The sequence below is a fragment of the Belonocnema kinseyi genome, chromosome 9 (genome assembly GCF_010883055.1).
Source record: "Belonocnema kinseyi isolate 2016_QV_RU_SX_M_011 chromosome 9, B_treatae_v1, whole genome shotgun sequence".
NCBI lineage: Eukaryota > Metazoa > Arthropoda > Insecta > Hymenoptera > Cynipidae > Belonocnema > Belonocnema kinseyi.
This window is the reverse complement of record NC_046665.1, coordinates 33,861,854-33,875,701: the sequence shown is the minus strand read 5'-3', so window position 1 is coordinate 33,875,701 and position 13,848 is coordinate 33,861,854. Positions and strand designations below refer to the sequence as shown.

The 13,848-nt window shown below is 35.4% G+C and overlaps 1 protein-coding gene and 1 long non-coding RNA gene across 4 annotated transcripts in view; one reads left to right on the top strand and one right to left on the bottom strand.

Moving 5' to 3' along the window:
- Positions 1-228: 228 nt before the first annotated feature.
- LOC117179682 overlaps positions 229-13,848 on the top strand; it is a 39,087-nt gene continuing 25,467 nt past the window's right edge. Inside the window, exons 1-3 of one of the 3 annotated variants that reach the window (XR_004467944.1) lie at positions 229-338; positions 11,315-11,420; positions 11,724-11,843. This is a non-coding gene — a long non-coding RNA (uncharacterized LOC117179682). Of the gene's footprint in view, positions 339-11,070; positions 11,194-11,314; positions 11,421-11,723; positions 11,844-13,848 lie in introns of those variants that run through there. The other 2 variants (XR_004467945.1, XR_004467943.1) reach the window with 2 other exon arrangements.
- Positions 11,012-13,848, bottom strand: part of LOC117179681 (nose resistant to fluoxetine protein 6-like) — a 22,830-nt gene continuing 19,993 nt past the window's right edge. Inside the window, exons 9-13 of the mRNA XM_033371704.1 lie at positions 13,597-13,692; positions 13,393-13,522; positions 11,707-11,881; positions 11,379-11,521; positions 11,012-11,181 (exon numbers count right to left, since the gene is read on the bottom strand). Of these exons, the coding sequence (XP_033227595.1) occupies positions 11,059-11,181; positions 11,379-11,521; positions 11,707-11,881; positions 13,393-13,522; positions 13,597-13,692 (667 nt within the window). The 3' untranslated portion in view covers positions 11,012-11,058. The remainder of the gene's footprint in view (positions 11,182-11,378; positions 11,522-11,706; positions 11,882-13,392; positions 13,523-13,596; positions 13,693-13,848) is intronic.

Genomic DNA, 13,848 nt, shown 5'->3' with positions numbered 1-13,848 from the left:
TGAACTCAACACGTGGAAGGTTTCGCGCCTAAGGAGAATGGTCTACAAGTTGAAAGGAAGGAAGTGAGGAGAAGGAACAACATCGAAGCAGACCAGCGGCGTGTGGCATCTTCGATCTCTATCTTGGCTGAAGAGATTCATAGTAAAATTAGATGTGTTAATTTCTCTGTCTCCCCCCCCCCTCCCCCGACCCGCTCTTTGTAAATGAGTTCCCTCGTGCTTTGGTCGACATAACGTGCACGCGTCTCATTAGTATCGCTTGTAAGCTCGGCGTGTGGACCTCAATGTTAAATTTTTGAAAGCAACTTTTCCGTCGACTACAGCTTCCTTGTCTTCAGGTAGGACTTGAATCTCTTTTATAGTGACTCAGCAAGGTCCTTTTTTTACCTTTTCTTATTATTATCATAGAACTTTAATGACCCTTGGCTGGATCACTATGTTTAGTGGGTAGTTCTTATTTAATAGAGTGCCGACCCGTGTTAACTCTTCGCCTTGTTTCTGCGATTCTGTGCCTTAACCAAAAAAAAACATGAATTATGGGAGTTTCTTCGTGTGCTTTCTCTTTTTTTTTAATGTTAGTATTATATAAAACCCCATGTGCCGACCCGTGTTATCTCTTCGCCCAGTGCTTTCTTAATTTTGTGTCCTATGGATTATTTAATGTTTTCTTCGCCTGCTTTTCTTGTATGATGTGAGTACCGCCTTTAGCCCCTGTCTCGACCCCCTTTCTCGTATAACCTCCCGACCTTTACCCAGCATTTTCTTGTTTTCTAGTTTGTTATAACTTTGTTTTCAGTTAATTTTTTTTATGTGTAATAAAAGCTACTTTTCTTTCTCTCCCGTTTCACCGGATTTATCGTAGTTTTTCGGTCAACTACTTTCTTTTAAATGCTGTTTTGACTCTAAAACGACATTTTCTACATGTCACTGGTATCCTTTCGTTGATATTTGACCTTTTCTTATGTATTCCCTCATTATTATGTAAACACAATATTGGACAACTGTACCTTTCTATTTCTCTTTGTCATTATATTCTTATTTTATTATGAAGTGTCTTGCCAAGGTTTATTTAAACGACCCCCCCCCCCTCTAACTAAAGACCGAGCTAGCCTCTTGTAAGACATATTCTTTGGAATTTTCGTTATTTATCGTTTATCGGAAATTATCTTGTCGTATTTCTTCTATTTTATTTTATCGGTCTGGCCCAATCCGGGCTGATTTGTCCTCATCCTAATTAAAGTTTCAGGATTGCCTTTATGAAGGCTGGCGCCCGCAGGTTTGTGTTTCATAATTTTTTTGTATTACCCTTGTGCGCGGCTTATAGGACCTTATTCGACTGCGAATAAAATGGCCGTTTGACAATTGGTGCCCAACATGGGGCGGCGCTTTCAGGTTATTCTGGAAAGCAAAATTCACCATTTCCTTTTCATTTCCCGATAATTTGCCAATATTTTATTCAAAATTTTTGAAATTTTTATAATTTTTACAATTTTTGGGTTTCAAAATTTAACATTTTCTTTTCAGGTCCCGATAACTTACCAATATTTTATTCAAAATATTTGAAATTTATCATAATTTTTTTAATTTTTTTGGTCTTCAAAATTTGAATTTTCTTTTCATCTCTCGATAATTTACCGATATTTTACTCAAAATTTTAAAAAAATTTCATAATTTTTAACAGTTTTTTTTTATTTCAATATTTAAAATTTCTTTTCGGGTTTCAATAATTTAACAGCATTTTTACTCGAAGTTTTTGAAATCTTCCATAATTAAAATTTTTTTGGGTTTCACAATTTAAAATTTCTTTTCGGATTTCGATAATTTAACTTTTTTTTACTCGGAAATTTTGAAATTTTTCATAATTTAAAAAATTTTTTAGGTTTCACAATTTAAAATTTCTGTTCGGGTCTCGATAATTTACTAATATTTTAATCAAAAATTTTGAAATTTGTCATAATTTTTGAAATTTTTAAGGTTTCAAAACTCAAAATTTTCTTTTCAGGTCTTGATAATTTACCAATATTTTGAACAATATTTTTGAAATTTGTTAAAATTTTTGAAATTTTTAGGGTTTCAAAATTCAAAATTTTCTTTTCAAGGTCTGGATAATGTACCAATATTTTACTCAAATTAAAAAAAAGAAATTTTACAGCTACAAAATTTAAGATTTTCCTTTCTGGCCTCAAAAACTTAGCAGTATTTTATTTTAAATTTCGAAGATTTTGGAAAATTGATTTATTGATGAGAAATTAAGGAGCCTTATTTAATATTTCTAAATGACTATCGTGATCAAGTTTTATATTTACAAAATGAAAAACTCTCTTTTCAGGTATCAAAAATTTGGCTAGAATTTTATTTTTTTAAATCAGAAATATAGGAAATTAATTTCGTTTAAGAAATTAAGAAGCGTCGTTCAATTAACTTAAATGCGAATTTAGAGATAACATGTTGTATTTATAGAAATTAGGATTTTCTTTTCAGGTTACGAGCAATTAGCAGGATTAAAGTTATACATTGGAGAGTTTAGAAAATTAATTTCGTTCTAGAAATGAAGAAGAGATATTTAATAGATTCGTAAGATAACTTAGAGAAAAAATTTTACGCATTTACAAAACGTGAATTAAAAAAAAAAATTAACGATTAGAGTACCGAACATTTAACAAGTTTGAGTTTATAAAATGTGGAATTTTGGGAAATCAATTTTTTCAAACCAAATTAAGAATTAATTTTTTGCGAAGATAAATTCGAATTTATAACGAAAAGCTACATTTATAAACTAGAGATTTTAAGTTATCCTTTTATTATTATTAATTTGTAGATTTTGAATTTCGGAACGTTACTTGTGTTTAGAAATTTACGAAGGATAATGTAGGGAATTGAAATGGAGATTTAAGATAAATAAGTTTTATTTTTACAGAGTTTATAATTCTGTTTAATTTGGAAAAAAATTTAGTTTTGGGAATTTAATGAAATCTAGAATTTTAGAAATCAATTTCGTTCAAGAAATTGAGCAATATTAACCAACGAATTTAAATACAAATTTACCGAAGGAATTTCCAATTATAAAACTTAGAATTTTAAAGTTTCCTTCCTTGATTGATTTGGTTCAAGAGTTTAAGAAATGGTATCTCATGGATCGTAGATGTAAACATCATTAAGGCAGAGTTCTCTGGTCGGCACTCCAGACACCCATATTTACAATCATATTGATCGCCTTTATAATTTCTTCGCATTCTTGTTATTGTGGACACCTGTGTTTATGAATTTATTTTAATGGTTCTTATGAAATGTGTATTATTCCGAAATGTTTATCGTCTACGAATTAATTTGAAATCAGGACATACCGTAACATATTGAATACGGTTCTTTCCTTTTTCTGAAATAATTTCAAACACAATATCTTTGAAATTTTATAAACCCTTATAAAGTCCTAGTAATTAATTCTGGTACTTTTGCGGTCCTGCGGGAACGATTATTGACAGCAGTTCGCGCAGGGACGGACACTTCCGATACCTCCCCCCACCACTCGCGGGAAAATCTCGACCAGACTAACCCTTCTTCCGACAACCCCCCAAAATTTTCAGTAAGAGAAAGAGAAATCAACAAAAATAACGCTTCCACACAAACCGAATTAAATTCATCCTACTTTCTCATGTTGGACGATCTTATCAAAGCTGATCAATTAGCGGGTTATACCGAAAGTCAGTCGAACGGACAAAAACCGGGGTCAAGCTATAGTAGTAGAGCGCGACACGACTATACTAGTAGAGAATCCTTCAACGCGCTTCGTGATGATAGATGTGAAGACAGAACTCATGGGCGCGATTCTCATGACGTTCCCTATAGCACCCGACCCAGTTGCCCTAATTATAGTTGGACAAGAGAGCCTGACTATAACGAAAGTGCCTTCACAAATAGACAGCGATGCAGCAACAGGTGTACGGACCCCTATGCCGATCCTAAATCACACCCTTATTAGCCTAGTTCGAGTACAATGAACTCCCGGCGCTCCCGTGTGAATTTCGTGGAACCGCGTTCTCGACTTCAAGACACTTATCGGCCACAACGAGGTGATTTCAACACTTTTCCCTTTGAATCAATTCACACTTATGAAGATGAGGAGATAGATAACCCCTTCATTCCTCCACCCCAATCTCGCATACCCTCTCGACATTTTGGTCATGGTACAACCCCCTCTACCCCTGCGCATACATATGAAATTATGCGCAAGTGGAATATTAGATAATCAGGAATGCGAAACGACGACCCAGATGCCTTTTTAATGCGAATTGAGGAGGGTCGAGACTTAGTACCTGTCAACGACGCTAACTTGTTGAGAGTGATTCCCATTTTTTTACAGGGCATTGCCCTTAACTGGTTTAGGGGCTCTAAACATTTGTGGCAAACATTCGACAAGTTTGCTAAGGCCTATGTTACACTTAGCTATTCATCGCAACGACATCAAAGACTTCTTCCACCTGGAATATCTTGCCAACATCGCTCAGAAGAGTTATCGTGTAGCGCGAAGTTATAAGCCTCCCCCAGTCCCCGAACGATCCCTACTTCCCGACCTAGCTTACAGAGACCCAAATTATCGGAAACCTTACAGACGCCCTAACAACCCTCGGGAAAAGCTTACGTTTTTAGAGGAGGACATGGAGTCGCTCAGCTATAAAGATCCAGTCGACCTATTGTGTCCTACCAAAGAGAAGGAAAATAATCCCAGAGCTGAGTAAAAGTCCAAGCCCAGAACAAATCCTGAAGCAAATTCTCAAACTTCAAAGCCTTCCTCTCAGAGACCCACTGACCCCTCATAAAATCCCCCCTCTCGATTCAAATGCTGGGACTGTGGTGAACCTGGCCATGGGTTCACTACTTGCACGATACCAAGAAACAGGTTCTGTTGTGGATGTGGCCGAAAAGACGTCACCAAACTAGAGTGTCCCAGGTATTCGGGAAACTGAAAAGAAAGGTGTATTGCGGGGAGAATGCATCTTTAAAGGGATCTGATAAATCTTTTTCAAACATAAAGCGCACAGTAAATAGAAGGAAATTCAAATCTTCTACAATTATTAAATTAGTTGAAATAGAGTATTGGAATAAACACTCTAATTTGAATTACTTCATAAGATTGTAGCCCCCCCCCCCAGAATTGGAAATAACATTTTTTTTCTTTAACAACCAATTTTTTTATTAAAGAATCAGAAATACCCTTAATTGTCCATGTACCTGCAGTTAGAATAAAACTAAAGGGGGTAGATTATTTTTTAGTTTCCGATAGTAACCCTTTTCTATCAGACATCCAGTCACAGGGTCAGCTTATAGTTGCAGTGTACGATTCAAACACCAGATAATTAATATATGTTAATAGCTTAGCAGGACCGATTCCGGCAGAGCCAAATAAAAGCCGAGTCCGACCCTTTATTACCTTCCCGTCCCCCCGACCTATGCTATTCGAGCATCGACCAAATCGACCCTAATCTCGACTTGACAGAAATTGGTAGCGAAATTTTAGAAGTAGAAACCTCTTATACTGACCTTGTCCCTATCTACAAAATCTCCGAACTTCAGTATAGGCCTCCCTCTTTATTAGGTGCACAGCCTTTATTTTATTTAAACATCGTAATTCAGGTCAAGAAAATTAAGGCTTTACTTGATAGTGGCGCGTCTAGATCGTTCGTAGGACCAGACGGCCTAAAGCTGATCGCAAACTTAAACCTAAAAACAATTAATCAAAGAGGTCGCGTCCAGGTTGCCAACAGCCAGATAGAAGTAGTTTCTCATGAGATTATTGCCTCAATTAAATTACACCGTCGCACGCAACCCATAGCTGTTAGGCTTTTAAAGTCACTACCAGTCGCTTGTGCGTTGGGTCTAGATTTTGGTAAAATATTTCAGCTAAACGTAGATTTTCAGGACGCAACTTGCGCTTTTAAAGACAACTTGAACCAGAGGCATTATTTCGAGGTAGAAAATAATAACTTAGAAAAAATTGTTGCGGACTTATAGAGCTTTCGATGAAAGGAGCTGACTCGCTTAAAGATTTTTTAAAACAAGAATATCAAAGCCTACTGAAAGACAGGGATTAACAAACTTGATAAAACATACCATAATAGAGCCGTCAAATAGAAAGACGCATACCCCCTACCTCAAATGAACATTATTCTCAACAAACTGCGTAGCGTCCGGTATATTTCCAAGATAGATTTGCGCAAAGATTTCCACCAAGTCCCCGCAACGTCAGGGACCTTCGTAGGTTCCTAGGTTTATCTAGTTGGTATCGCAGGTTCATTCAAAGTTACGCGGCACTAGCATCTCCACTAACCATGTTGGTGAAATGAAACAGCAGTGGATTTGGAAGGACGAACAGCAAGCTGCCTTCGAGGAATTTGAACGTTGCCTATCCGAGGCCCCTGTCTTAACTTGTCCCGATTTTGAAACTCCCTTCATCCTTCAAACTGACGCGAGTAATACCGGATTAGGAGCTGTCCTTACGCAGAACGTAGACGACGTAGAATATCTCATATCATATGCTAGTCGGACCTTGACCGATGCTGACGTTAAATTAACTACCACCGAGAAAGAATGCCTGAAAATCGTATGGGCTGTCCACAAATTTAGGCCCTACTTAGAGGGGTATAAGTTTACGGTGATAACGAACCATAGTAGCCTTCGGTGGTTACATAATTTAAAGAAACCTACCGGTAGACTGGCGAGATGGTCACTGTCTTTGTCCAAGTATGACTTTGACATTCTCCATAGAAAAGGTTCCTCTTATCATGTTCCAGACGCTCTCTCCCATATGTTTGAATCCCTATCGATCGAAGAAATGATCTTAATTAAAGACCCAATCCCTACCTGGCATACCAGACGATTTCAAGCCGTGTTTGACTTCCCGGATAGATTCCCTACTTGGAAAATTAAAGAAAACAATATTTAATCCTATAAAAGTTCTATAAATGTATATTTGTCTATAAAATTTGTTTATAACAGTAAAATGTTTGCTCCTATCATTTATTATTATGTTATTACTCTCTGTGCATCCATTTCTATGGACTTCTGTTGTACTTTACTGGTTTACATGAAGCTAAAAATAATACATTGGAAAATCTGATTTTTCTTCAAATTGTTATATAACATAACTTTTAACACAAAATGCAAACTAAAATTCAGCCTCGAGGGATTGATGCAGAATTTTATACAGAGTATTTTTTAAAATTTTTAAATCGACCAAGAATTACGACTTCTAGCTTAATTTATCTACGAAAATCTATTACAGAATTACTATGCGCCCCTACGAGACTTTGCAAATGAGAAGGGTTTCTAACAAAATGATTTCTGTAATCTTCCCGGCCCTACGAGAAATTAGAAATATGTAGTGGTTTGACCAACATTATTTCTGTGACAGTTACAGAGGTGCCTTATTGCCCCCACGAGACACACGGGTCACACGGGTGCTTTCCTACCACCACAATATATTTGAAAGGTGTAGTGGTACTGGCAGGACATTTTTTGCGTGTATCGGCCATCTGTCCACTACGTTTTTTAATTTAACCTTAAAGATATTTTAACGGATTTTATAAATAAATTTATAATAAATTTCATTGTAGCTAATGAAAAATAGGTAATTAGTTTAAAATATAATGCTCAAGGGGTTTCTTCGGTAGCTGATTACGAATCTGATCTAAAAATCCCGACATTTAAAATGGCAGATTCAATATGACGGACAAAACAGAATAATTATACCCGTGACTTCATAATAAGGTTTCGGTGTTCTTGTGGGTCGCCGATTACGAATCTGACATAAAATTCCTTGATTCAAAATTTCATCTCCAGTATGGCGGATAAAACGTTTAAATATAAATTTTGAGTCTTCCATTTCAAATTTTCAAATGTTGACTTCAGATTCGTAATCAGCGACCCGAGAAATCCCAAAGGACTTCTTTGGAAGCTACGGGACAATTTTTTTAGATTTTTTTCCGTCATGTCGGATGCACTTGAAGTTTGGTATTTCGACTTCAGTTTCGTGGTCATCGACCCACAAAAACCCTGAAACAAAACCCCTTTTGAAGCCACGAGACTTACATATATATTTTTTGGATTTGGCAATTCCAATATGATAGAGCAAAAAATATATAAATAAGTCACGTGACTTCAAAATAAGTTTCAGGGTTTTTTTCTCACTGATTACGAATATGTAACTCTCCCTTGGGATCGCGGGATCTTAAGGGTCTTATCGGACTCTAGATCTGGAATACGTGATACAAAGGGGCTGCCTCGTGAGGTGTATTTGCTTTGGGGAACTGACGGACTCTAGTCTGTGGGATCTAAACTAAGGAGCGATTCTTCCAGTGGGTACAGCAGACCTCGGCGTACCCGCCTTAGTTACGGTGCAGGCATGCCGAAGTCCCAAAGGAGGTGTCTCAACAGACACTTCGGGGCACGCGGTCGAATCCTGTAGTATCTGGACCCGCCCTCGGCAAGCGAGGCTCTGCAGGGGTGAACGTTACTTCCCTTCCTTCTGTTAAAACCACTGAGGGGTACGCGAAAAACAAGCAAAAACAATGAAGTCTTCATTCCGAGACTCTCTTCTAACTTACCACCAAAGGTGGAGGGCGCCTCATGGGGCAATCCACCAGGAGCAGACGACAGCGGCAATCTTGTGCCTCAATGAAGAACCAGCTAACGGGACTCTTCGTAAGGAAAAACAACCGCAGCGGAAGACAAAGAAAAAAAGCAGACAAAAGGAGGAAGGACTCTGCAGATATTCGCCCAAACTGGATGTTGAAACGCAGAAGGCTCTGGATGTACAACGGCTTATTTTCGCGCAGATAGCATTCAACGCCCTAGTGAGAGTTGTCGTTGTGCCGGATTATCCTGAAGCATGTTTAACTCCTGAGGAATTGGACAGGCTGAAGGAGAATCTCTAAAAAGATTGACGCCTCTCTCTGCAATGGGCACACCCACAAATTTGACGATGTCTGCATCAGGTAAGGGCGATCGTAATGGATGCCGCAGACATCTATTCGCGGGGCTGGATAGTAAAGAGAACTCTAACGTTTTGGGTCAAGGGGGCACTAAACCTGGAGAACAAGTGGACGTAGTGTCTGCAAAGGTACCGCCGTGTTTTCAGATTTGCCGACGAAAAGTATCGAGGGAACTTTAGAGTTGAAACAACTTCCACTGAGATATTTTTCCATATTTGTTAAAGGAAGATTTCTGGTAATTTTAATATCGATTCATTTGACATTGTCGGAAATATCCATTTTACCAGAAAGCAGGTTATGCCGCCAACGATAGTTCCGCGAGCACTCAGCACAAGCGGGCAGCATGTGTCTAATAGTCGGACAGCATTTTAAGGTTTCGATTTTTGTTATTTAAAAATAATTGACTCAAAAACATGCCACTTTAAAATAGTAAAAATAAAAATAATTTAGCAGAAATGTTTTGATACTAAATCGAATTAATTTTACTAAGTATTTTTTATTTATCGTTGCCCAATCTTCACAGACATTTTTTGGTTAATTCTATTCTATGCGAATGTTTAAAATTACAATAACGAATAATCTTGTTAAAACCTCATAATAATATTAATTTTTTGTCTCTATAGCAAATTATCGTCCTTTTGTAGCTTAAGGCCTCGTGGAACTCACTGTCCTGGACTATTTATTTATGTTTTAAAATAAAAAATAATTTAACTTATTCGATATCCATGCAAACCTTTATTAGATTAACCATAAACCTTATTGTTTTTATTTCTTAAATACTTTCTAGAAAAAATATTTGACAAATGTTATCTTGCACCTAAGGATGGACATGTTAAAATTTTAAGAAAACGATTATACGTGATACCGCTCTTACAAATATTATTTTTCTTCACTATTTCAAAGAATAGTTTTTATGGGGATCAAACAATGATAAACAAACTTTGTTATAATATTTATTCCTATGTTTTATTTCTAAAAAGAACATACCAGCTCTCCACATATTCACATCATTTGTCCGACTTAGGCTGGCTTCACAATGTACCTTAAGAATTGTACGTACGTCGACGTACGTTCTTATCAACGTTTACATTTGCTTTGTTGCCCACTGCTACCAACTAAGGCGCGTATTTCATTGGTTTATATTCCGGTGTCCCGGTGGCTCAACGCAGTTCAATGTTTACAAGAACACTGGAATGTGAACCAATAAAACACTCGCGACAGTTGGTAGCAATAGAGAAAAACGCAGATATACGCATTGATATTAATGTACGTCGACGTACGTGCAATTCTTAGGGCACATCGTGGAGCCAGCCTCAAGAAACACTCATAAAATGAAGTTTGCACCAGAGGTCGGACAGCCTGGCCGACTTGTAGCAAATTTTAAAGGTTCTGCACCTTATATCGGATAAATTCAGAATTCAAGTTAAATAAAAATTTAAATATGTCATAATTTCAATAAAAAATACTCCGTTATTATATTTTATTGCACTATTCCTACTATGAAATACACGGGATTGCCCAACCACTAGTACGTGTCTATAGTCTGATGCTTTTGCCCAGTTCACGTAAAGATTTATTCAAACGTACATTGTGCCATAATGCTTCAGCAGTTTTATCCTGGTCATTCCTATATAGACGCATCTTATGACCTTTGAAAAAATGCAAAAAAAAATTATTTTCCTGACAGAATCCGGATAAACCCAATTAATTTACTATCCGATTTCTATCCGGGTTTCATCCATATTTTCCATTCCATATTTTCAAATTCCTATCTTATACAGTATCAAAAACTATTGAGATTTTTCTGTATACAATTCGAACAAGTAAACTTAAAATTAAAAATATGATATAGTAAATCTGACTATCCACTTCTGCCCGTGATTTCGAGTTTGTAATTATCTAATTTTGAAACCACCCTAAATATAATTATTGGTGATAATTTTCTTAAGTTTTTCAAGAAAATAAGTTTCTCAACAAATTTTACAAATATAAGAGTAAGTTTATTTAAACAAAGTATATACATTCTCCTGTGTATCGTTCTCAACTTATAACTATCTTGAATAAAAAATATTCATCTTTTCAGGCCGCGATTCACCAGTAACCTTGTCAGCAACACGTTTGGAGTCTCCAGCATGAGAGAAAGGACGTATGAACAGAAATACGTGGAAGCGAAAACTCCCAGAAACGTCATAGCCTGTTAAAAAATGTTGATCTAATTATTTTTTATACTTATTCAATTCAGATTCAAATATAGAAACGCAGAATATTTCATTCAAAAATTAAATTTTTTCAAAATTGACTCTTAAGTTTCTTTCTGTCTGTTTCAGATTTCCTAAAGTCATTTACCGTCTTCAAGAAATAATTAAATTTTAATACAGTGTGGATACTTACGTTTGGTAAAAAGTCTACATGTACAGATGATTCACTATGAAGGTAAATTGAATTTATAATGAAGGGATTTAACAAGTAAGCGCAATACGTAAGTCTACTTAGTGGAATCCATCCTTTGTATGTCAGAATCTTATTGATGATTCCTGAAAAATACATGTTTTAATGTTGGTTGCTGGAAGTAGAGGTTATTAATTACCTACTGATTCGATGAAAAACGTAGGAAGACATATTTTTCTATTTAAAGAATCTTATAATTTACATCTGATCAATGATTAACATTCGAAAACATATATTATAACTTCTTTCAATTATTCTGTAATTCGTTTACCTCCATGATGTGTACAGCAAGCGATGATCAACCAAGAAAGACCCACAGCCCATACAGTTCTGCTAAGCCCAACGTAAAAAGCAGCGGTTAACACGGATATGTACCTTTGCCAAATACCAAAAAGTACAAGAAGATTGCAGGAACTGCCTAGTACCCAACAAAGAGCAACTGTTCTCTGTAAAAAGGATTCAAATCGTCAATTCTTTATTTAATTAGGATTTTATTTTCCCTATTTTGCTATTCAGACAATCACATATTATTTTCCAGGAACAATGAATTACATAACTATATGATCTTCTGAATATTGATTCAAAATTAGACATTGTTTAAAAATAATATATTCCAAATGATTTCGTTAAAAAAAAATGCTTTGAATTCAATAATTTTTTTTAGAAACAATACATCTCTCAATTTCAACAAAATATCTTATTCAGTTTAAAAATAATAAGGTTTACCTGTATATTATTTTGAAAAATCTGATGTCCAACCGAAATTATATGTTGAATTTAAAATATGGGAAATTAAATAAGGGTCAATAAAAAACGTTTGTATGGACCTAAATTTTTAGAATTACACAAACATTTTTTGGAAAAGAAAGATTTTAGAATTCAAAAAATATGATTAAAAAGTAATTTACAGAGGTGACTAAGAAACTGAACCTTTCAGGTTGGATACTAATTCTAATGCTTAATGTCTCTGATTAAGGTTTTCAAAAAATGTTGAGAAAAAATGTCCTTATTGCAGGAATCAGGTAAGTTTCAAAGAACCTTAAATTTTAAATGAAAGTTTTAGAATTTAAGGACAATTTAAATCTTTAATCTTTCAATATTGTAAAATTACAAATTACAAATAATTTAAAACTAAAACCAATTTAAACTTTACAATTTTGAAATAAAAGCGTTCAGAAATGAATAGATTTTTTAAATATTTAAGATTGTTTATGGTTCAATTAAAATTTTTTTAATTTTTCAAAATTACACAATTTCAAACTAAAAGCTTTAAAAGTCCCTTCTATTTTTTTAATTTAAATGACAAGAAATGGTATCGTTCCAATTTCCATTGTTCAAAATAATAAAATATTAAATTGAAAGCTTTAATATTTGTGCAATTTTCACTTTAAAACCTTCGAAATAGAAAGCCTTCTTATTTTAACCCTTATGGAAAAATTGAGCAAGTCCCCGTAGAGGCCCACATGGATTGCCCTCAAACCTTGGTGGGCCCAAGAGGGCAAACCAGGTGAGGCCCTTCATGGCAACGACATGCTAATCCATAGGGATCCAAAATGGGTTTTCCTCATGGAGCCCTTACGGCCGCCTTCATGGAGCTCTCATAGTTGCCATCATGCAGCCCTCATGATTGCCATCGTGGAGCCCACATGGTAGCCATAATCATTTTCAGAGTTCGAATTTCAAAAAAGTTCTATCGAATTTTTGACAGAAATTCATTTTTTGTAACTCTGAAGTCATAGAAACTTAAAATTTGTTGCGTAAAAATAATATTCATCCCTTGAACTTAGAAAGTTTAACCGTATAATGGAGAGGCCTACGAGCAGACCCCCCTGCGGTAGCCCCTATGGAATATCCATATTTTCAGAGTTGGAATTTCAAAAAAGTGTCACTTAATTTTTGACAGAAATTCATTTTTTCATTCAAACTAATTTTCAAAAATATTTTTAATTTGTAATACCTTTCGCCAGAGTAGCTGGTTGTTTAGCTTTATCAAAATGTAAGCAGTAATTATTCCTACAATGTATGGGCCTATCCTCGTCCACGGTCGATCATACAAAACATCCAACATATGATATTGAGCGTCCAGCCTAAAATTGAAAAGAACAACACTTTTATAATATTACGCAGATATTAATTATGTATTTTAAGTTCAAAATATTACGTTGGGACGTATCCATGGATATATGAGAGGTAACCGGTTACACCTATTGAACCAATCATCAAAGATATCAAAATAATAGAAGCTGTATACAGATATCTGAAAATTAAAATAAAATAATCAAAAGAAACTAATTGGATATGCCGAATTTATTTCAAATCGGACAGACAGTCCATGCTCAAGACAAATAATCGTTTTCCACTCAAATATGTTGTTTCAAAGGAAATAATGCGACACGCATATTACCGATTTGAC